The 25,028-nt window shown below is 35.5% G+C and overlaps 1 protein-coding gene across 2 annotated transcripts in view; it reads right to left on the minus strand.

The window, feature by feature from the left end:
• Positions 1-25,028, minus strand: part of Ctnna3 (catenin (cadherin-associated protein), alpha 3) — a 1,343,755-nt gene that overhangs the window by 85,461 nt on the left and 1,233,266 nt on the right. For both annotated transcript variants that reach the window (XM_013017086.1, XM_013017085.1), the window contains exon 15: positions 22,850-23,031. In XM_013017086.1, coding sequence (XP_012872540.1) covers positions 22,850-23,031 — 182 coding nt within the window. The remainder of the gene's footprint in view (positions 1-22,849; positions 23,032-25,028) is intronic.

Raw genomic sequence — 25,028 nt, forward strand, 5'->3', positions numbered from 1 at the left:
TAGTAGAGTTTGAAATTTGGTATTGATATTCCTCCAGCAGTGTTCTTTACGTTGAGGAGTGTTTTTGCTATTCGGGGTCTGTTTTCAACTTTTTTGATGATCTGTATTTTTCATAAATTTAAAAATTACTTGTTAGATAGCTATATATCTTCATTATATACATGAGAAAAATAATTCATTAGCTTTATAAGTAAAGTCTAAGTTATATATTTTCTGCCTTTATATTCTAAAAAATAAAAAATAGAATTTTATTGTCAAGGTAATGTACAGAAAGGTTAGTTACGTAAATTAGTTAACAAGTACATTTCTTGTCAAACTTGTTACCCCTTCCCTCATTTTTCTCCCACTTTCCCTCCCCTAACCCCCTCCTGAGTAAAAACTAGATTATTTTTTAAAACTTCATAAAACTAATATTTTTTGTTTCCTTTGTCTTGAAGTCTGTGACACTTAAATTTTTCTTGCTGTAACTACTTATTAGAATACACATATCTCACCTCAGAAAGCAAAAATAGCTCTGTGTTCAAGTTTTTCTTATTCAGTAAATATAGATAAAATACATATAGATTTTTACATGGTCCAACTACTCTATCAGAAAGATTTCATTCTTAGTTGTTATTTGAATAATAAAATTTAAGAGAGTTCCCATCTTTCAATGAGTTCATGTTTTAGTCCCCCTGTTAGGCAAGTGGGGTAGAAACATCTTCTCTATACACACCTTGTTCCAGTGGGGGATAGGCCTGGCAGAGTCCCTATTGTACCTCCCCTCTCAACGCACTTCTTCACCTACCGTCTCTCTGAGACTACTTCAATCCATAATTCCACAATGAATAAATTACTTCTTCAGCAGTATCTTTGTGTACTTCCCTCTTTCCTTCAGTTTGACAAAGTTCAAACTCTAAAGCACTTTTCTCCAATGCTCAGTGAGAGCTCAGGTTTTTCTTATTCACAAGCAGTGATTTATAGTTACTGACCCACACATTCCTTCCCGATTCAGGCAAATCCACATGACCACAATAGGACAGGGACAAAATGCTCATTCATTTGCAGACAGATGAGCACACCTAATTGACTGACCAACACTCTCCAATCATGCTGAGAGATGTTCGAGAAATATAAAGGTGAAGGAATTGCTAGTTGTGATTCTGAGGGTTCAGGGTAAATTAGTTTCAGCAGGATAGTGATTATTAAAGTTGTAAGTCACCAAAATGTGAGTAACTCTCCCCCCCCATATCAATACACATGGATGCTCAAAGTTGCACAGGAAAGATATTTTCAAAGTTTCAGGAAAGGTGTATAATTTTTTAAATAACAATATAAAACCTGTTCTATGTCTTCAAGCTAAAAGAAGTTTTAATCATCTGTGTCCCAAGGATATTTACAAAAGCCCAGAAATGGCCCCATCAGTTTTTACAAATCTCATTTAACTCAATCTGTACAGTACTACCTTGGATCTTACTAAGTTTGTAGCAAAACTTCCAAATCCCATCTCATTATGTGACTTTCATTTCTGTCATTCACATGATCAAAATCCTTGGCTCTTTCCTTATATCCTACTCCATAAAATTCAAATCCTCATTCCATGTATGTGTGTGTGTGTGTGTGTGTGTGTGTGTGTGTATATATATATGTATATATATATATATATATATATATATATATATATTTGTGTGTGTGTGTGGAAAGGGGTGGGGTTGGGAGAGATGAGAGAGAATGATGATAGGGTAACATTGATCCAGATGCATTGTACTGACAATTGAATTGAAACCTCTTTGTACAAGTAGTTAAAAATAATAATACAAATAAATGAATAAAAATTCTCATCTGTTTTTAAAGGCTTTTTTAAGAAAATCTAACACTTTCTTCACATACATCTTAATTTCTTCCTTTATACATTTTTTAGAGCCTCTGCATAAATCTGGCTTGTTCCCAAATTTATGGCCTCCATTTTTGTGGATTTTTCTCACATATATCATCTGCCTTCACGAGTCAACTCCTACATTTCATCTGAAGTGTAATGTAAACTTCATTTATTCATTCTTTCCTTGCCTGTTAACTCTCTTTTCCACTTATACTTCCTTTTAAAAAAAATCATAACATTTGCAGCTAGAAGGCCACCATATCACACAATTACTAGTGATTCTAAAGTGCCTATTTGTTCTTCTCTTGGGGAAAAGGCTGAATCTACTTCTGCACTTAGCATAGGATAAAGACTGGCAATGCCAGTCCATCATTCTGAAGTTGGACTATTGTCAATTCAAAGCCCATTTCATGTGTGCATTTGTGAGCAGTTTATCTGAACTCCAATCCTTTTGCAACAAAAGAGAAAATACAATAATCAATCAAACCATGTTGAGGACAAAAATAAAAGTTTTTTTTTAAATCATGGTTGACACACAGTAGAGTTCATCAAATTTAGCTATTATTATACCACTTACTAATAATTTAGTACTTGAAGAAAATGAGAAAATAGGGCATATATTAGAACTTTAGAGACCATAAAAAGTACATTATTTTCTTTCTATTATTTTAACCATATTGCCACTTAAATATCTATATGAAGGACAGTATGTGGGCAACAATGGGCTCATAAATATTTCATTGACACCTATGTCCCCAGTTCTGTGGGCCTGACTACAAACAGCCAAAATACCTTCAATAGGAGAAATAATGATGAGTTAGAATTAAAGAATAGCTTGTGTGTGTGTGTGTGTGTGTGTGTGTGTGTGTGTGTGTGTGTGTGTGTCTGTTATGTTATCAGTAAACCTTATTATGTTAGGGGAAAATCACTTGAAGCAGAATTGGAAGTCTAAAAAAGAAACAAATAACAAAGTTCCATCCATTTCAAAACAAGTGTAGATTTATCACAGTTTATATAACTTGAAATTTAGCTGAGTCTAGATTCCATTCATGCACAGCAAATTATGAGTCTAAATTTCAACTTTGTTGTCCTACCTTTCCTGCAACTCCAGGACACCATCACCCTGTTTGTTGAATGCCGTTGGCAGTGACATTTGTAGGCTGTGAGAATTTTGGGGTGTCTAGGGTTTGCAAAACATGAAATGTGTCTGTTTTTCAGTGAAATCTCACTATGTGGATTTATAAATTCTCTTCTAACACCCTAGCTATAAACTTACAATGACTTCAAAGTCACTGAGATAGCAGAATCAGATCCAATCAGATTAAAAGTACATAGACACTAAGACATTAACTCCTTCAAGATAGTGGCACAGACAGAGCTGGGAAAATATCAGATCTGTCCAACCTTACTGTCTCTGAGGTGCCATGCTCTTACCTTTCCGCTTCAGCTCATTTCCTCTCATTCCTAGTCTCCTCTATGACGGTGATTTCAACAGAATCTTTCTACTAGTTCCAGTTCTGCAAATCCACTGCCATCTTACAATTTTAGGTAATTTTTTTTTGCCCTGAACATGTAAAAGGAAAATTTGTTCAGTTACTTCCTAATGTATTATGTTTCAAAATGGGTGAAAAATTATATGTTTGCAATGACTACCTTTTAATGATTTCCAATGTTTCTCTACCAAATCTACCAGTTTACTTTGGACTCTAAGTCATGTCATATTCTACCAAAGGCATCACCCAATCAACAGAACCTATTAGGCATTACGTAATCAATTTACTGACTTACGAAAATAATAATAGATATTTTTTTCTTGTCTCCCCCCCCCATTTTTGACAGTCAGGAAGCTTGAACTCATGGCCTAGGCTCTGTCTCTGAGCTTTTTCCCTTAAGGATAGCACTCTACCACTCTGAGCCACAGCCCCACTTCCCCTTTTCTGAGACATAAGAGTCTCACAGACTTTTCTGCCCAGGCTGGCTTCAAACTGCTGTCCTCAGAGTTCAGATTCCTGAATAGCTAGGATAACAGATGTGAGCCTCTGGCACCCAGCTTTTGTCTTATTAATAAAGCTTAAGTATATTAATTTGCTTAGAATTTTAAAAAATTCCAGTGAGCTTATTCTCTTTACATATCAGAAATACTACTGGCACTCTACAATTTGAGCTTCTCTCTACTTGTGGATTTTGTGGATTAATTGGAGATAAGAATTCCTTTAAATTGTCTGCCTGAGCTGACTTTAAACCACAATTCATGTATATAATATAAATATATTTGCACATAAATATATATAGTGTGTACAGGTACTACTATAAATACTTGTATAAACTCTAGGTTTAAGACAATAAATAAAATTAATATCATTTAGCTTATAAATTATGGTTGTTGTCTGCACTTTTTTATTTCATTGTTTACAGTTTTTCCTATCCCTCTTATTCCATTTTTTCTTCAACCTAAAACACAATCAGAATTCAGAATTCTAAAAAGTCTGTCTTGATCATTTGTTTCTTTTATATTAATGTTTTGAACATCATTATAAATCAAATTTTTTATTGTTCATAATTATTTTGTGTGTGTGTTTGTGTATGTGTGTATGTGTGTGTGTGTGTGTGTGTGTGTGTGCACATGCCCACACACACACATGCAAGTACAATGCTGGTTTGAGCCTGGTCATGGTGATTGTCACCTAGGTTTTTGCTCAAGGCTGATACACCACGCTTGAGCCATGGGCCCATGTCTGGAATTTTTGCGTATTTAATTGGAGAAAAGAGTTTCTAATACTTTTTTCTTAAATAATTACTTTATGTGATTATAAAGGTGATTTATGGAAGGATTACAATTACATGAGTCAGGTAATGAGTATATTTCCTTTCATAGAGTGTCTTCTATTCCCTCACTCTCTTCCAGACCCTCCCTCCCAGCTTGACCCACAAGTTGTGTAGTTCACTTTCTTACATGACCTGTAAGCTCCACTGCTGCATTTTTTCACCCTTTTCATCATTAGTTCTGTATCCTCCCCCATCCTCCCGAAGATATACACTTGAATACACCATTACATAACAAAAGAAGACAGAATCATCAAAAATTTAAAATTTAACTAGAGAGCTCTTTTTCCCATAATTTGGAAACATGTTTACATATATATGTTTGCATATATATGTGCATGCACATATATATATATGTGCATATATGTGTATATATATGCACATATATATACATTGTGCCTTTGCATTCCTTTCTGGACTCACTCTGTGTGAGTATCTGTAATCCTGTATAATTTCACCTCCCAGTGTCTTTTAGATCCAATTTCTGCATATCAGAGAGAACATGTGTTGCTTATCTCTCTGAGCTTGGATTACTTCATTTAATATAACTGGTTTTAGTTCTATCCATTTCCATGCAAATGACATTGTTTTCTTCTTTCCAATGGCTGTGTATAGGTACCACATTTTTAAAAATCCATTCATCTATTGTGGGGCATCTGGGTTATTTTCATATCTTGGTTATTGTGAATAATATGGCAATGAACATGAGTGTGCAGGTGTCTTTATCATATCCTGGCTCATGATGTTTGGAGTAGATGCCTAGGAGTTGTATGTGGATCGTAGGGAAGATATATGTTTAGTTCTTTGGGGACCCTGCAGACTGCTGTTCAAAGTGGTTGTACTGGTTTACATTTGCACCACCAGTAGTCATTTTCCTGCACCATCTCACCAATATTTTTTTTGTTGTTGTTTAAATTCAGTGTTGGCTAATATAACTTGGGTGAGATGGAATCTCAGAATTGTTTTGATCTGCATTTCCTTTATGGCCAGGAATGATGAACATTTCCTCATGTGTTTCTTTGCCATTCTTATCTCTTCTTCTTAGAAGTCTCTCTTTAACTCCCATTTAGTGATTGGTTTATTAGGTTTGGGAGGGGTTAGTTTCTATATATTGGATATTAGGACTTTGTCTGATGTATTCCTGGTAAGGATCTTCTATTGGCTGTCTTTCCAGTTTATAAACTATGCTCTTACCAGTGCAGAAACTTTTTATTTTGATAGAGTCCCACTTGTCAAGACGCTCTCCTATCTATTGGGCCCCTGGCACTCTTTTCAAGAAGTTTCTATATGCGTTAATATTTCTCCTACTTCCTTGAAGTAATTTCAAAGTTTTGGGTCTGATGTTGATGTATTTGAATTGATGTTAGTGCATGGTGAAAACCAGGAATATACTTTTACTTTCCTGCAAATGGATGCCCAGTTTTCCCACACTTAATACTGAAGAAGCTATTTTTTCTCCACTGTATAATCTTTGGCTCCATTATCAAATACCAGATAACTGTAAGTGTCTGCTTTTATTTCTGGGTCTTCTAATCTGTTCCATTAATTTTTGGGTCTATTTTTGTGCCAATACCAAGCTGTATTGGTTAGCATAGCTCTGTAGCAGAGCTTCAGGTCTGGTATTGTGATACCATCCACATGATTTTTTTTTGCCCATTTTGCTCTGACTAGTCTTGGTCTTTTGGTACTCCATATGAATCTATATATTATTTTATCTATCATTGGGATTTTAGTGTGGATTTTATTGAATTTGTGTATCATTTTGGAAAGTATGGGTATTTTTACAATATTGAATCTATCTATGCATGAACATGGAACATCTTTACATTTCTTTCTTATTTGAGTACAGGTTCTGAACGTAGTTTTTCATAATTGCTAGGATTTCTTCTTGAAATGTTTCTTGTGCTATCTTTACTTTTACTTCTTTGAATCTCATCACTTCTTTTCTTTCCTTATTTTTTAAAATAAGTATTTTATTGTGAAAACACTGTACAAAGGGGATGCAACCACATGAGCAAGGTAATGAGTACATTTCTTATCAAGCATTGTTGCATCCTCCTTTGTTTTCCCTTACCATCTCTTTTCTCCCTTCTCCACAACAACATCCCTGCCCCTCCCCACTAAATTGTATACTTTGTTTTTCAACATAACCTCTTGTATAGCTCATTGTTGCAATGGGTCAACGTGTATCCCTATTTAAACAATTTGTTTATTCTCTTCCCCTCCAAAAATTAAACCAACATCAAATACAGTGAAAACAGGGGTTATACAGTGAGGGAAGGATATACAAAGCAACAAAAAACATCACGTGGTACCATATAAATATATTGGAAACAATAGCAAGGAAGAAAAAACCACTTCTGTTCTTATATTGGGGTTCATTTTACTTAACATCATCTTATCTGACCTTTTCTGCTTGTCTCAGATATATACTAGTTATGGAAAATAAGGGAAAACATGGGACCTATGTTTCTTTGTGCCTGGCATATATAACTTAATATAAACTTTTCCATATCTTTCTATTTCCTAACAAATGGGATGATGTCATTCTTTCTAATGGAGGCATAGAATTCCATTGTGAATAAATACCACATTTTCTTGATCCATTCATCTACTGAGGAGCATCTGGGTTGGCTCCATATCTGAACTATGGTAAATAATGCTGTAAGAAACATAATTGTGCTAGGAGCTTTAGTATGGTCTTGTTTGTGTTCATTCAGGTAAATGCCCAAAAGTGGGATTGCTGAGAAAATTCATACTACTTTCCAAAGTGGTTGAACAAGCTTACACTCCCACCAACAATGCAGTAAGGTTCCCCTCTGGCCACATCCCCTCCAGCATCTGTTGTTATTAGAGCTCTTGATTCTAGCCATTCTAACTGGGGTGAGGTGGTACCTCAATGTTGTTTTGATTTGCATTTCTTTTATGGCATTTCTTCATGTGTCTATTGGCCATCCTTCTTTCTTCTTCAGAGAAGTTTCTCTTTAAGTCTTTAGCCCACTTATATATTGGGCAGTTGTTTCTTTGAGGATTTGTCATTCAGAATTTATTTGAGTTCCAGGTATATTTTATATATGAGACCCTTGTCCATTGTATGGATAGGGAAGATTTCTCCCAATCCATGGGCTTTCTATTGAAGTGCTATCTATGGCCTTTGCCATGAAGAAGCAACTTAATGCAATCCAATTTGTCCAAACATTCTTTGATTTGTTGTGTTTGTGGGTCTCTATTAAGAAAATTTCAGCCTAGCCAAGGAGACCTAGGGTTTCTCCTAGTCTGTCTTGTAAGGTTTTCAGTGTGTCTTCTTTGACTCCAAGGTCTGTGATCCATCTGGAGTTTATTCTGGTGCAGGGTGATATATAAGGATCTAGCTTTATTTTTCTACAAGTGATTAATTAACCAATTTTGCCAGCATCATTTACTGAAGAGGCTGTCTTTCTTCCACTTTATTTTTTTAGCTCCCTTGTCAAAGATTGGTTGGCTATAGGTCTGTGGGTTTATTTCTGGGTTTTCAATTCTATCCCATTGGTCCTAAGGGCTCTTGTTGTGCCAATACCAAGCTGTTTTGATTACTGTGGCTTTGTAGTAGAGTTTGAAATTTGGTATTGATATTCATCCAGCACTGTTTTTTCTGTTAAGGATCGTTTTTGCTATTCGGGGGTCTTTTATTGTTCTATATTTCTGGATTGCTTCTTCTATTTCCTTGAAGAATGAAGTTGGAATACTGATAGGTATCTCATGGAATTTGTAGACAGCCTTGGGAAGTATTACCATTTTCACAATGTTGATCCTTCCAGTCCGGGAGCATGGGAGCTTTTTCCACTTTTTAAGTTCTGTTTTGATTTCCTTTTTCAGATTTTTGAAGTTTTCATCATAGAGGTCCTTCACTTCTTTGGTTAATTTAATTCCTAGGTATTCTATTTTTTGTGGGGTCATTCTATTTTTTGTGGAGTTGTTTTCCTGATTTCAGCGGTGCTCTTCTTGTTGTTGGTACACAGAAAAGCCATTGATTTTTGAGGGTTAATTTTATACCCTGCTACTTTGCCCAAGTTTCACATTAGCTCCAGAAATTTGGGAGTGGAGTCTGTGGGATTCTTTAAATACAAGATCATGTCATCTACAAAGAGGGCAAAGACATTTCACCTCATTTTTCCTTATTTGGATTCCGTTTGTGTTTGCATCTTTTCTTATTGCTGTAGCTAGGCATTCTAATATTAGATTGAAGAGAAGTGGAGAGAGTAGACATCCTTGTTGCATCTTGTCAAATGCTTTTTCTGCATCTATTGAGATAACCATGTGGTTCTTGTCATTGCTCTTGTTGATGTGATGAATTATATTAATTGATTTGTGTATATTGAACCAGCTTTGCATCCCTGAAATGAATCCTGGTTGATTGTGATGTATGATGTTTTTGGATGAATTGTTAAAGTCAATTGGCCAAAATTTTGTTGAGAAGTTTTGTATCGATATTCATCAAAGAAATGGGTCTATAGTTCTCTTTCTTTGATGAGTCCCTGCCTGGTTTTGGGATGAGGTTTATGATGGCTTCATAGAAAGGTTTCAGTAGTAAACTTTCTCTTCCAATTTCATTGAAGGGTTGAAGGAGTATTGATGTGAGTTCTGCTTTGAAGGCCTTATAGAATTCCGCTGTAAATCCATCCAGTCCTGGGCTTTTCTTAGATGGGAGGCTTTTATTGCTGTTTCTATTTCAATGCTTAATATGAGCCTGTTAGGTTGGTTTGACTCATCTTGGTTTAGTTTTTGCATGTTGATATTTGCTAGGAAATCATCCATTTCTTCCAGGTTCTCAAACTTATTAGCATAAAGGTTTGAGATGTATTCCCTTATAATGTTCTGGATCTTGGTTGTTTCTATGGTGATGTTTCCATTATCATCTCTGAGTTTATTTGGATGTGTTCTCTTCTTTTCCTGATAAGATTTGCTAAGGGTCTTTGTTTTTGGTTTTTTGTTTTTGTTGTTGTGGGGCTAGAACTCTGGGCTTGGTTGTTGTCCATGTGTTCTTCATCTCAAAGCGAGTCCTCTACCACTTGAGCCACAGCATCACTTCCGATTTTCTAGTGGTTAATTGGAGATAAGAGTCTCATGGACTTTTCTTCCTGAGCTGGCTTTGAACCATGATCCTTAGATCTCAGCTTCCTCAGTAGGTAGGATTACAGGCATGAACCAGCTCACAGCAGGGTCTTTGTTTTGTTGATTCTTTTTTCAGTTTTTTTGGATTCTAATTGGTTTAATTTTGATTTAATTTCAATTATTTCTTTCTGTCTATTGGATTGGGGTTTAATTTGCTATTCTTTTTCAAGGTTGTTCAGATGTCTTATTAAATTATTGGTTTCAGATCTCTCCAGTTTGTTGATGTAAGCACTCAGAGCTATAAACTTGCCTCTAAGTACTGCCTTTGCTGCATCCCCGAGGAGCTGGTAATTTGTGTGTTCATTTTTGTTGAATATCCTGAACATCTGAATTTCCTTTCTAATCACTTCCATGACCCACTGGTGATTCAACAGTATGTTGTTCAGACTGCATGGATTACATGACTTTCTTTGGTGGCTTTTGGTGTTGAGTTCTAATTTTATTCCTTTGTGGTCTGAGAGAATGCATGGCATACCTTCAATGTTTCTGAATTTGGACAAATTTTCTTTTTGACCTAAAATGGTTTATTTTGGAAAATATTCCATGTGCTGCTGAGAAAAACATGTATTCTGATTCTGCTTGGTGAAATATTCGGTAGATGTGTGTTAAATCTAGTTAAATCTACGCAGTTGTTTAGATCTGCCATTTCTCTGTTGAGTTTTTCCCAGGTCAATCTATCTAGTGGGGATAGTGGTGTGTTAAAGTCCCCAAAAATTAATGTCTTTGGATCTATGTGAGCTTTGAGGGAAAGTAGTGTTTCTTGGATTAATTTGGGTGCTCTGTTGTTTGATGAATAGATATTTAGAATTGTAATATATTCCTGAAGGAGAGAATCCTTAATTAGTATGCAGTAACCTTCTTTATCTCTTCTCACTAATTTTAATTTGAAGTCTATTTTATCTGATATTAGTATAGCAACTTCTGCCTGTTTATTGGGGCCGTTTGCCTGGTAGATTTTATTCCAGCTTTTCATTTTCAGAATAGATTTGTTTTTATAGGCATGGTGTGACTCTTGAAGGCAAAGGTTAGAAGGATCTTGCTTTTTAATCCAACTAGACAATCTATGTAGCTTAATTGGAGAGTTAAGTCCGTTAATGTTGAGAGTTAGGACTGAGAGGTGTTTGGTAGTTCCTGCCATGTTATCCACCTTCTTAGGGGCTGCGAAGGCTAGGTTCTTCCTATGGTACTTGAATTCTCAGTTTGGGTGCAGTTTCTTGGCCTTTATTGTGGTCTTGTTGGTTTTCTTTGTGTAGGACATCTTTAAGTAGCTTTTGTAGGGCTGGTTTGGTGGAGATATATTTTTTTCAGTTTTTCTTTGCTATGGAAGGTTTTTATTTGACCTTCGGTTATGAAGGAGAGTTTAGCTGGGTACAGTATTCTTGGTTGATAGTTGTTTGTTTTTAGGACATTGCATACATCATACCAGGCTCTTCTTGCTTTAATTGTCTCTGCTGAGAAATCTGAGATTATTCTAATTGGTTTTCCTTGACAGATTTAAGGATCCTTTCCTTGGTCTGAAATGATCTTGTGTGGATTATAATGTGACGGTGGGATGTCCTGTTCTAGTCTGGTCTATTTGAGGTTCTAAAAGCTTCTTGTATCTGAATAGGCCTATGTTTTTGCATGTTTGGAAGTTCTCTGCTATGATCCTGTTAAATAAATTTCCTGGACCCTTAACTTCTGTGTCTAGTGCTCCTCTACATCCATTATCCTCAGATTGGTCCTTCTGATGGTGTCTTCCAAATGTTGAATAGATCTATCATATTTCTTGGATTTGTCTTAGACAGTTGTATGTTCTTTCTCTATAATATCTAGGCTGTCTTCAATCCCTGAGATTCAATCTTCTGCATGGTCTAACCTACTGTCAAGACTTTCTATTTTGTTTTTTATTTCCTTTCCTTATAATTGGTCAGCTTTGATGGCCTCATATTCGTTGTTGGAACTTTGTTTTAGATCTTGTATGAACTTCTTTACTTCCTTAATTTGGTATCCAGTGTTTATTCTCAAATCACTTAGTTGATTGGTTACTGTTTCCTTGGACTCCCATTCCTTCTGTTGGGCTCCATTCAGCATTCCCTTTGTGGTCTCCCTGGATTCCTTCAGCTGTCTGTTTATGGATTCCATGAATGCCTGTATTGATCTTTGTCTATTCTCATCCCCCTCTCCCAATTCCTGTATTACACATTCATTAGCTTCCTCGTGCTTACTCACTTCCTGTAATTCTCTTTGTTCTCAGCTGCTCACACAATTCCTGTGTTTCTCTTTGTTCTCAGCCTGCTCATGTGATTCCTGGGTTTCTCTTTGACTGCTCTCAGTCTGCTCATGCAATTCCTGTGTTTCTCTTTCACTATTCTCAGCTTGCTCATGCAATTCCTGTATTAATCTTTAGTGCATTCCTCATGCTCACACAATTCCTACAGTAATTTTTGGTTAGCCTCAACATGCTCATGAAGTTCCTGTATTAATCTTTGGTTTGTCTCATCTTGCTCCCTATCACACTCACATTGAGTCCTTTGCAGGTTTTCAATCTTTTCATTCACCATGTTTCCCAGTAGTGTTTGTAGAACTTTTTGGGAACTCTCTTTTGGATTATTCATTACCTGTTCTGTCACCTGATTATCCTAAGTGGGATCTGAGATACCCAGACTTGTCATTTTTCTTGTGTTTCTCCGAGTTGTTCTGCCCATTTGGTATGAAAGTAACACCAATTTTGTGCTAGAACACTATTTTAAGGCAAGCATCAACCACAGTCCTGTAGTTGCACAGTCAAAATGGCTGCAGTTACAATCTAGTTAAACAGATTCAATCTATTCAACATCAAACAACTATGGATTAATGGGCTAAGAACATCCAAGAGTGATTCAGAAAACCAGAAATTATTAGGTTTAGGGAGAAATGTGAAGAAAAGTAGGATTAGAGGGATGTAGAGAGGGAAAAGGAGAGTGAATTTAACCAAGTCCTAATCTCAGAGAGGGAAATGGATAGGACAGAATGATAGGAGAGATTAAAAAAAATAAGACAAGAAAAATTGAAAAACAAAAATTTAAATTAAAAAAATGAAACACTTAAAAATTAAGTAAGTATAAAGAAATTATAGTGAGAGAAGAAAAGGATAGGATGAGAAAGGATAGGATAGGGAAAGATAGAAAGGATAAATAAAAAAATAAAAATTCTTAAAATTGGAATAGTTAAAAGTTATATAGTTATAAAGACATAATACGACTATTAAAGAAGTTAAGCCTAAGAGGTTGTGAATTGAGTAGTAAGTTTCTGGATTAAGTATGTACACAATGAGGGATAAGGTCTAATAATCAAGAATGGGTATATAGTTGGGGATGAGCAGAAGAACAATTAAGTCATGCAAAAAAGAAAAGAGAAAAGAAAAACAAACAAACAAAAAAAAAAAGGATCCAAATGTCAAAGGTATTTTTAAAAAGCACACACACACACACACACACACACACACACACACACACACACACATACATTCCTGAAATAAAAATTATGAAAGAAAATTGAAAAAATAGAAAAGAATTAAAAATAATAATAATGAAATTGTTAGAAAAAAAAGAGTTCTATAGCAATTTTTTTTGGGGGGATGATCTTGTATCTCCCCTGTGTCCATAACCAGTCTCTTGGTTGAATCTCTGGTCTGCTTGTGGTGTTTGTTTTTCCTGTGGGTTGATTGGTTTCTTAAGGTGGTTGGTTTGAGCAGGCAGACAGCTCTGCCTTACCCAGGTCTTTGTGATTCTCCTCCCAGGGAGAGAGAGAGAGATCAACATTGAGTATCACAAATGAGGGAGATGGCTGTTTCCTCTAGTTTGGAGATGCTGTGATGAGACTAGGTTCCAGGTAGGGTTGAGGCCTTTCAGCTTTTCTCTGAGGGGCTAGCTCCTGATACACTCACAGAGCCCAGCCTGGAGCCATTCTCAGGATTTATGTTTACTGAGTTTCAATTGTTTGTCTAGGCTGCAGTGGGGAGGGGCAGCCTCTGGCTCTGTTTACCCAGTGAAGAAAATCACTCCAGTGGGGAAGGAGATTTCTCTGCCTGAGTTGAGTGACTTTCCCCTGGGTGTAGATGAGTCTGGCATGTCATGTCAGGTTCCTGTTCCTGATAATGTCTTCAATTGTTTCCTTCCAAGGCCTGGGTTGGAGCTAGCTTCTCTGCCTGGCCTTTGTCAGTATCAAAGATGAAGATCTTCTCTGGTGGTGGGGGAGGAGCTGCCTTCCCACTGCTGCTCCTCCAGAAGGAGTGAGGATGTCAGGATTCTACTCATGCCAGACTCTTAGTTCCTGGTCTGCGATCAGCAGGGTGAAGATTTCTGCTCCTTGTCAGTTCTTGCTAGTAGTGAGTAGAATCTGCTCTCATGCCATGTCTTTGTCCGGGACTTTTTCTGTTAATATGGAGGCCTCACAGACACAGCTACTGCCAAGTGCTCAGATCTGTCTCATTGACCAAGCTGCCTGTATGTTCCCTCTCTGGCCAAACTATATGTACAAGGATGGCTCACTTGGTGTGATTCTCTAGCCTAGGATTCACTGGAACACTAAAGCTGGTTTCTATGTGAGAGCTTGTTTGGCCTCCAGCTTCTCCTCCACCATCTTCCTCTGGCCCCTCACCACTTCTTTTCTTTGTCAGCCTCATCAGTGGTCTGTCAATTTTCTTTATTTTCTTTCCAAAGAACTAGCTTTTTGTTTTATCGATTTTATGTATAATTGTTTTTAGCCCCTATTTCTTTAGTTTCTGCCTCAGTCTTTGCATACTCTCTAATAATAGTTTTTGTTTGGTTTGTTCTTGCTTTTCTAGCAGTTTCATTTCATCATGAGCTCATTTACTTGAGCTCTTTTTGTTTTATGTGTGAGCTTATTGCAATAAACTTTCCTCTCAGCACTGCTTTTGCTGTGTCCCAGAGGTTCTGTTGTTATGTGTTTTCATTTTCATTGAATTGTAAGATCTTTCTAATTTCCTCCTTTATTTCTTCAGTGACCCATATGTTATTCAGTAGTTGCTATTCAGTCCATGTGTTCGAGTGTTTTCTGCAATATATTTTGTCATTGAGAACTAGTTTAAATCCACTGTGGTCAGATAGGATGCAAGGACTTATCTCAATCCTCTTGTTCTTAGGGTTTTGTTGTTGTTGTTCCATGATAAAATCAATTTTGGATAATATTCCATTAGCTGCTGAGAAGAATGTGAATTGAGTCATTGTTAGGTAGAATACTCTAGATATACGTTAACTATATTTATATTATATTGCTTTTAATTCAGAGCCTTCTTTGCTTATCTTTTGTTTAGATGACCTATCATCTGCTATTGTGCTAGGGTCTAACATGTTGTGTAAGTCCAAAAGTGTTTGCTTAAAATGTTAAGTGCTCCATCATTTGGTGCACATACTTTGACAGCAGTGATTTCCTCTTCATGGTTTACTCCCTTTAGTAATATGTAATGACCTTCCTGGTATCTTTGTACTGATTTTAATGAAAAGTCTGTTTTGTCCCATAGCAATATGGTTACTCCTGCCTTTTTGCAAAATGTCTGAAAGATCTTTTTCCATCCTTCCACTTGGAATTTGTTTTTATCTTTGACTGTTAGATGGGTTTCATGGAGACAACAAATGGATGGAAATTGCTTTTTGATCCAATCTGCTGTTCTTTTGGTTGGGGAATTGAGTCCCTTTATGTTTAAGGTTACTATGGAGAGATATGCCATTTTCTTTATTTCCTGTAATTTGCCTCTTTCCTCTTCCTGTGCATACCAAACTAGTCTTGCAGTGTTATTTTGTCTAATGTGTTTCTATGATTTTGATTGTTTTCTTCAGATTGTATGCTTCCCTTTGGTATTCTTTGTAATACTGGTTAAGTATGCATTCATAAATTCCTTTAATTTTTATTTGTCATCAAATATTTTAGTTTTGTCATCAATTGTGAATGATAGTTTCACTAGGTATGCCAGTTTGGGGTGGCAGTTGTTTATTTTCAAGGCTTGAATTAAACTATTCCTAGGTCTACTTGTCTTAAGAATTTTTGTGGAGAGATCTGCAGTGATTCTAATCCTCTTTCCATTATAATACAACTCCTTCTTTGATTTGCTGTGTTTAAATTTAAATCTTTGATTTTTAGTCTAGAGATTTCTTACAATGTGTCTAGAAGTATCTCTTCTTGGATCCTGTCTACTAGAAGTTCTGTATACCTGAATACCAGTTCTGTATACCTGTCAAGTAGAGGAGATTTTCTCTCTTGAGACTGGGGTTATTTCGTTGAGTAGATTTTCAATGTCCTTAGTTTTGAAGACTTCTCTTTCATTTATCCCAACTATACATAAATTTGGTCTTAAGGCTGAATCGGCCAATCCTTGGATGTCCATAGGTTTGTTTTGAATGTTTATTCCATGCCTTTGAATTTTTGTTACAATTTGCTTTATCCTCAACCTTTGATACCTATTTTTCATTTCATTTATTCTACTGCTTTATGCTTTCAACTGCAGTTTGCAATTGGGAAACTGAACCTTTCACACTTCCAAGCTCTTTGTGGAAATCAGTTCTCAGGGTGTTAATTTTGTCTTTTAATGAGATGTGCAATGTTTCTATAATTCTCTCCATATTTTTTTAGAACACTTCTTTATCCTTTGTCATTCCCTCTTTGTATTTTCCTATTTGTTTTTGGATCTCCCCTTTTATTTAGTTGACCAATTTTTCTCATCATTACTTAATGGTCCTTTGGTCCTCCATATTTCTCTCCATATTTTTTTTAGAAAACTTCTTTATCCTTTGTCATTCCCTCCTTGTATTTTCCTATTTGTTTTTGGATCTCCCCTTTTATTTAGTTGACCAATTTTTCTCATCGTTACTTAATGGTCCTTTGTTCCTTCATGTCTTCTTCGTTCTCACTAAGTCCCTTCTCTGGATTGTTGTTGGCTTTTGGATTTGGCTCGTTGTCTTGAATTTTTCATGAATTTTGAAATTTTTCATTATGATTTATGCATTTGGGTTCAGGGATTGTTGGGGGTCATTCAGATTGTGTATTGTGGTGGTGGACTGCGATTTTCCCCAGATGGAGCTCTGAAAGTTGCATTTGGCAACTTTCAGCTCTGGTTGGTATAAATAGCATACTGGGTTCTGGTCAGTTGTTAGGGCACTGTGGTGTGCAGGGCTCTGATATACACATTGCATTCTGCTCTCTAGCTGTGCTCACATGGGTCACTGAGGCCACAGCTCTAGACGGGACAGTGAAAGGTTAGAGGGCAGAGGACCTGCCCACGAGGTCCTCAATATCTCTTTCCTCTACCTTGTCCACTTCTGGGCTACAGGCATGGGGCACTGTGCCTGGGGCACAGGGCCTGGGAAAACTGCAATGACAGGGGCTGGGAAGGTGGCTCAGTGGTAGAGCGCTTGCCTTGCATGCCTAAGGCCCTGGGTTCGATTTCCCAGCACCACATAAGCAAAAAGAAAAAAGCCGGAAGTGGCGCTATGGCTCAAGTGGTAGAGTGTTAGCCTTAAGCTGAAGAGCTGAGGGACAGCGCCCAGCCCAGAGTTCAGGCCCCATGACTGGACCCAAAAAAACAAAAAAACAAAAAACTGCGGTGACTGCAGAGGCAGCCCAGGACTCCTTACCCTGTTTATTTTTTGTGGGGAACTACCCTAGGTGAAGGAAGGAATCCAGTCCTTCCCCTTATCTCAGGGTATTCTCACATTCTTCCCAGCTGACTTTGAACTTTGATCCTTATATTTCAACTTCCTGAGTAACTAAATTACAGGTATGAATCACCAACACTGTTGGCTTTTTAAAAAACTGTTGTTGTTGTTGTTGTTTTGTATGTGTGTGTTCATTTTTTAAAAATTCAGCTTCTTTTATTACCTTATCATTTAGTGTAGATACTCAGATAAATGTAAATAATAAATTAAATATCAGTAAAATTAGTTTTTCAATTATTTTATTAACTAAGGTATCTTCAGGTAAACCACTAATCAGTCAATGAAATTTCTTTTTCAGCCTCTTTGCATTATATGTGGGTTTTCATCTACATGAATGGGCTAATAGAATTATGTCAAAAATAGATTTCTACTAGAAACTATTTGTTCATGTGTGTTTACTATCTCAACTATATCAATATCATAGAAATGGAACTATATTAATCTTCACTTTCAGAGTAGTAGAAGGAATAAGTATGATGAAAATTCATCAGAAGCATATGTGAAAATATCACACTGAGATTCCTTAACTTTTACAAGTAACACAAGTACTCATAAAATATCTCAAATTTCAGAATCAATCTATAGACTAACCATAAATGATTTAAACATAATTATTGAGAAGGTAGAATGGATAGTGAAAGTTATCATTTAAGTGGTTTACATGTCCATCATACAAAAGTGTACAGTAATATAGAATATTCTGTAATATCTCTGAACAATTAGGATTTTATGTTTCATATTTATTGTTCTGATGAAATTTCCTAGGTTCATGGTAAGATTTAGAGAGCATGAAATGATGTTTAGTCTCATATGGAAAACTTTATTGAACTATTTTAAATATCAGTTTTATTTTTATTTTTCAAAGTTTCCAAATACACATGTGTAATATCATCTTTATTTTTCTACCTTTTCAACTCTTCCTCTTACATTTCATCTCCCGGTCATTCTCTTTATTCCTGTTAGTTTCTTCTTAATATCTGCTTTAGTGTTCTCTATGAAATTTGTATTTTAATCTAATTCTACTTGAACCTTTATATTATTTGACTTACTTGGAATTTTTAAGTTTTATTTTCTCCTTTACCATTTTTTTCCTTAATTGTTATTATATTTTCTGGTTTGGGTTCATTTCTCTTAATTTTTTTAATTAAAAGATTTTAAAATATATCTAAGTAAAGATACAGACTTAGAAATTTATATATTTCCAACTTTTAAAAGTCATTTCAGTTTGAAGTATGAATTGGTTAATTTTATTGGTTTGTATTTGTTGTAGAGGTTTCACCTGAACTGCTGTATTGATTTGTTCTATATCTTCTTAGAGTCACTCTGCACACAGTGGGGATAGATCACTCTTCCTGACAGATTTTAGGTCAAAGAACATTCTCTTCCTTCTTTGAGTCTCCATTCCCTAGGTGGTACTTCAGGTGGTGGGGGAGGAGGAAGGTACAGGTTGCATATATAATAAATCTTTTTTAAAAAATTTCTCTGGCATGCTTAGTATTTCTAAAAACTGGAATACCTCTAGTGTCCCTGGTCCTGTATTTTCTTTTCCCTCAGACTGCATATTCTTCCAATCTCATTCCCTTTCCATATCACTCCTCCATTTTTATAATTTTTTATTGTGAAAATACTGTACAGAGGGGTTACAATTACATGAGCAAGGTAATAAGTACATTTCTTATCAAGCATTGTTGCCGCCTCCTTTGTTTTTCCCCTACCATCCCTGCCTTCCCATCTCCACTACTACACTCCTCACCCCCTCTCCTCTGCCAAAGTTGTAAAGCTCGTTTTTCAATATAGCACCTTGTACATCTCATTGTTGCAATGGATCCACCTCTATCCCTATTTAAACAATTTGATTTTTCCCTTCCCCTCCCCAAATTATACCAACATCAAATATAGTGAAAATCAGGGTTATACTGTGGGGGTGGGACATACAAAGCAACAAAACAATCACTTTATAAATATGTTAGAAACAATAGCAAGAAAGAAAAAAACATTTATGTCCTTATCTTAGAGTTCATTTCACCTAACATCATCTTATCTGACCTTTTCTGCTTGTCTCAGACATATACTAGTTATTGCAAATAAGTGAAACCATGGGACCTATGTTTCTTTGGGCTTGGCTTGTTTCACTTAATATGATTTTTTTTCCAAGTCTTTCCATTTCCTAACAAATGAGGCAATGTCATTCTTTCTGATGGAGGCAAAGAATTCCAGTGTGTGTGTGTGTGTGTGTGTGTGTGTGTGTGTGTGTGTGTGTGTATACTATATATATATATATATATCACATTTTCTTGATCACTTCTTTTTCTACACTCAGTGCTATAAAATGCCAAGTCCCCAACCTGGGTCAGTACTTTAGCACTGATTATTAAGTGTTCTTGCTCTGGCTCAAGGTTTTTTGTTCTGTAATTTATTGTAATTTCACATATGTCTTCTCTGTGGAGTATTTTTTAATCATCTCAGACCTTGCCATCTAAACCCATAAACATATGGCAATTAAGAGTAACAGCAGTAGTTCTGTTGGAATGTGGTAAGCTTATTATATAACATAATTGGAAATATATACTGTTTCATGTATCTCAGAAAGGTTGAAAGCTGGCATCTTAAAAAAAATGTGTATGTGCTCTAATTCACTCTTAATCTGTGGGATTGTTTGTAGGAGGTCAATTAAATTATTCAACTATCACCTATCCTATGGCCAACCTAAAACTAAATAAATTTACTGGTGATAATAAATTATTAAAATGTTAAAATTGCAATCTAACCACAAAAACATATTCTTTATTTAATGCCATTGTGGTATAATTTTAATTCCTATACTTAAGCATATATGTTTATGTTAATTATGTCTATTTTATAAATGTATGTATTTACTTGTAGGGTAATGCAAATATAAATATGGAGGAACAGAGAAAGGAAGGGAAGCAAAGACAAAAACACTAAATGGTTTCTTGGAACTACAGTGTAGACCAAATTTGAATTATTCACTGTAGTTCAAAAGTTAGCTCAAATTACTTTTTCTTTTCAATTAAGTATATGTTCAGTTATTCTGTATGAAAAAAATGACAGACATTTGGAAGCTATAGGCTATGTTGGAAAAGTTGGCAAGAGTTTAAGAGGAAAAAATAGAGCATGATGTCTAAAGTCTTTATTAGGACATTCTATGTATAGCCCATTATAAATTTAATTTCCTTATTTTCCAATAAAACTTAAAATCTCACTGCCCATAATCTTTGAAAACTAGTTTTCTTCCAAAGGAATACAATATTGAACTGAATTAATTCATGAAGAATAATTATAGACACAAGGGATCTTCAAAGAAAATGCTTTTAATCTTAGATACTTGGGAGTCTGAGATTTTGAGGATCCCAGTTTGAGGTTATCCTTGGCAGAAAAATAGACAATCTCCAAAATGATACCACTGTGCTATCCTACCACTTACTAGGACCTAGTTCAACTCCATTAGTATCTTCTCTCCAAAAGAATATTTCTGGGCTGGACACAGTGACTCATGCTTGTCATCTTATCTACTTGGAGGTTGAGATCAGGGATATCACAAGTCCTGGTTTGCTACCAGTTTGTGAGACACTCTCCTAAACTAATAGCTGAGTGTGGTAGTAGACATTTTTCACCCCACATATACAGGAGCCTGGCAACTACCTACTGTCCCAGCTATGGATAGAAACATGAAACTAGTGGTTCATGGTCCAGGAATGGCATACCAAACACTAGGCCCCTACTTCAACAAAGGAGTTGTCATTAAACAGAGCAGTTTATGAATACAGCACCTCTTGATCAGTATCACCCCATTCAACATTCTCACCCACCCCTTCCCTCACTCATCCATCAGAAAATGACATTGAACCTTTTTTAAGGAATGGATTATGTCAAATGAAATAAGCCAGACCCAGAGAAGCACAGGTTGCATGGTTTTCCTCATTTGTGAGAACTAGAAAATGACTATAAATCTAGAATTAAGCACATGTGGAAGGACCTAAGCAGTTATAAATAAATTAAATGAAGTATAATGGAATCCATGGGGAATGCAAATAATCAAAGCCTAACATAATGAGTATTCAAGGGGGGTCAAGAGGAGAAGAGTACAAGAATGAACTGGAATGGATGGTGGGTGAAGATGTTGAAGAGAGGACACAGATCAAGAAGTACTGCATACATAAATTGCTGAGTTAACTGGCAATATTTCAATGTATAACCTAAAGCTTAAGAAACATGTGATCTGGGTGCCAGTGGCTCACACCTGTAATCCTAGCTACTTGGGAGACTGACATCTGAGGATTGTGGTTCAAAACCAGGCCGGGCAGGAAAGCCCATGAGACCTTTTCTTCCAATTAACCACCGTAAAACTGGAAATGGAGCTATGGCTCAAGTGGTAGATCACTCACCTTGAGCTGAAGAGCTCAGGGACAGCACTCAAGCCCAGAGTTCAGCCCCACAACCAACAACAGCAGCAAAGAAACATGTAATCCCATTTTTAATGAGGTCTTTTTTGTTTGTTTAGCAGTCTAATGTATTTCCTTGAGTTTTTTTTTCACTCAGTATCAATGAATGTGTACATTTTCTCTAATAATTATGATTTCAAAGTTTCATTTACTCCTTTAATCCATTGGGAACTTATTTTGTATATAATTTATGGCAATAAAGTCAATTTTCTAACCATTAGGTCTGTTTCAGTGTATTCTATTTTGTAAACTTACTTAACTATATGAAGACAGTTACTCTAATTGTAACTTAGTACACTTTAGTATGAAAAGCACTATAATTTTCACTTATCTCTGGTTACTTTTATCACATGATATCATAAATGTATCACATCTCTATTATTTTTGGAATCAACATATGCAATATGATTGGCTCCTGGCTATCTTTAAATCATTATAGTTTAAAATATATCTCCCCACTATATCTCAGGAGCAAAACATCTCACAATTTTGAATGGCACTACAACAAATCACTATAACTAAAACTATGTGCCTAAAGAAATGAACTGTTAGAATAACTCCATCTATGACCATATGCTGGATGATCAAGTTCTTTGTAAAGGTAGTATGTTAATATGAAGAAAGTAGAGGTGAAGAAACAAAATGTGGTGTCAAAATTCCTTAATAAGTTAGAAGGCACACTGCTATCTTGCTTTATCAAAACGTATAGCAATACACACCAACAGTTTCTAATTATATGTTATTTATTTTTTCCCCTGTCACTTGATATTGGCATCTGCCACTCAGAGAAATTTATAGTCTGAGTAATGTGACAGATGTTTCCAACCATTGTCACTATCACACATCCTGTCACACATCATTACCTGGTAAAGTCTGTCATCTCCATCATGATCATGCACATTTTCTTGGCGAGAACGATGATATCGTTGCTTGTGTCATCCCAAATCTCGATCTCGGCATCCAGCTTGCTCTTTACTTTCTTGAAATCAGCAACTTGCTCAGCAATCTTTTCCTTTTCTGCCTCAGGCAGTTGAGTCATCTTAGCCTATGGGATAATTACATTGGTAATCATTCCTCTAGGCATGAAATATTTTAGGAAGCAGTGGTGGTTATAGGATTTATATAAACCTCACTTATTTACAACCACAGATACTTCATAGCCTAAGACAAGTAATCAAAACTTTCTCAGATGATAATTTTCAAATACACAACCTATTAAATTACATATGTTTTTCTCTAAAACTATAGGTCTACCTTCAAGATTAACTAAATAATACTACAAATTTCTAGCACATCAAAATTTTAAATGAAGTTTATTGACTTACATTGTAAAAAAATGCATATAATTTTGATTATAGCACTACTCCTATGCTTCAAAATATAGAATTATAACAAGTTAATTTGGAATGACTCTATATACCTGTCTAAATATGTATATATTGGTAGACAGTTGATCCTTACATAAACATTGAATATGCATTCAGGAAATCAGAGCAGTGTGCACTTGTAAATTATCTTTATACCAGTAAGCACACATAAGAAAATAAAGATTGTTATACATATTGTGTACATATTATATTCAGCTGAATATAATATGTGTCATAAGAAAAGAATGAAGGTTTATTAAGCCAAGCCTCCCTAATTAACATACAGAATACTGAGAGGCTTCCTATTCCCCCCCTGCACAGTAAACTTCATCTACTTTGACATATGATTCTTGAGATATGTTTTGTTCTTAACAGCATGTGAAATGCACATTCCATTTGCAACCTGAAATGTGGGATGGGTAGAAATCCATCCTTTTCTCCCAAAGTGCCATATTCATGAACCCAGGTTCTTGAAATTGAATATTTTTTTCATCAGAGAAAAAACGCTTAAAGTAGTAGTACTTTGCAAATCTGAACACACTAAAAATTTCACAAACCTATGCCTAAAATTATATAGTTGCAAAGGTCCTGGGTTTGTCTCCAACATCATAAACAAAACAGAATTCTAGGCACATTCTAACAGTAGGCTAAGTATGAAGTATTTTGAAAAGGATAAATTAAGTGGAATTTGTTTATGGAAATATTCACATAGAATGCATACTCCCTGTAGTATCTATGTGTTTTCAGATAATGATATTTGATACCTCTACATGAGGAGAAAGACAACATCTCTAGAAGCTTTGCAGTGTTCTGGACACTAGTCTACATTGCTTCCTGGCCTTTTGGCTAAGATCACATGTGGATACTGGTCTAGAATATTAAAAGTATATCTCACAGAATAATTACTATATGATAGCAAGCATTACATATAAGAAAGAAAGGAATTAAGACACAGCCAGTGGAAAAGATAAAACAATGAAACAAATGAAGTAATTACAATTGTTTGCCATTGATTATCTATTTATTATAAGTTCAACCCAATCAAAAATAATCTACTGTCTGTAAAGTTCTCCAAATTAATTAAATAATGAAGCTTTCAGGTTTGGAGTTTTCTATAAATTCCTTAGCATATTACTGGATACATACTAAATGCTTAATAAATGATAGATATCTTTTCAGTAGGAAAATTATAAAAATATATTCATGTGTCTAGCACTTAAGCTTTTTCCTTTTATTATTTCATTTCCTTTGAAGAATAAAATTAAATAAGCTGTGTGAGACTACATTTTTAATTAATGAGCTATATAAGTTCTCTTTCTTAACATTTCAAAATAGTTGGTGATAATTTTTTTTCCTCTCAGGAAATGTACCCTATGCAATATGTTAGAAGAAAAGCAAATTTTACTACTACTGGCATATGGCAAAGCACATAAGTGAAGACACAGCTCACTACTTCTGAAATCAAAAAGTAACACGCAAGCATGTTAAGTAAATTATAAGCTACCAACTCAGTAAACTATCTTGAAAATAGAAAATGGAAATAGAAATATCTACTGGTCATTATCATTCTCTAGTTTCATAAAAAGTGCTTAAACTTCAAATAATAAAAATAAGGGGTAGGTTCACCTGGAGACTTTTTTATACTCTGAATCTGAGAAGTAATAAATCTGTGTAT

This window comes from Dipodomys ordii, unplaced genomic scaffold (genome assembly GCF_000151885.1).
Source record: "Dipodomys ordii isolate 6190 unplaced genomic scaffold, Dord_2.0 Scaffold34, whole genome shotgun sequence".
Classification (NCBI taxonomy): domain Eukaryota; kingdom Metazoa; phylum Chordata; class Mammalia; order Rodentia; family Heteromyidae; genus Dipodomys; species Dipodomys ordii.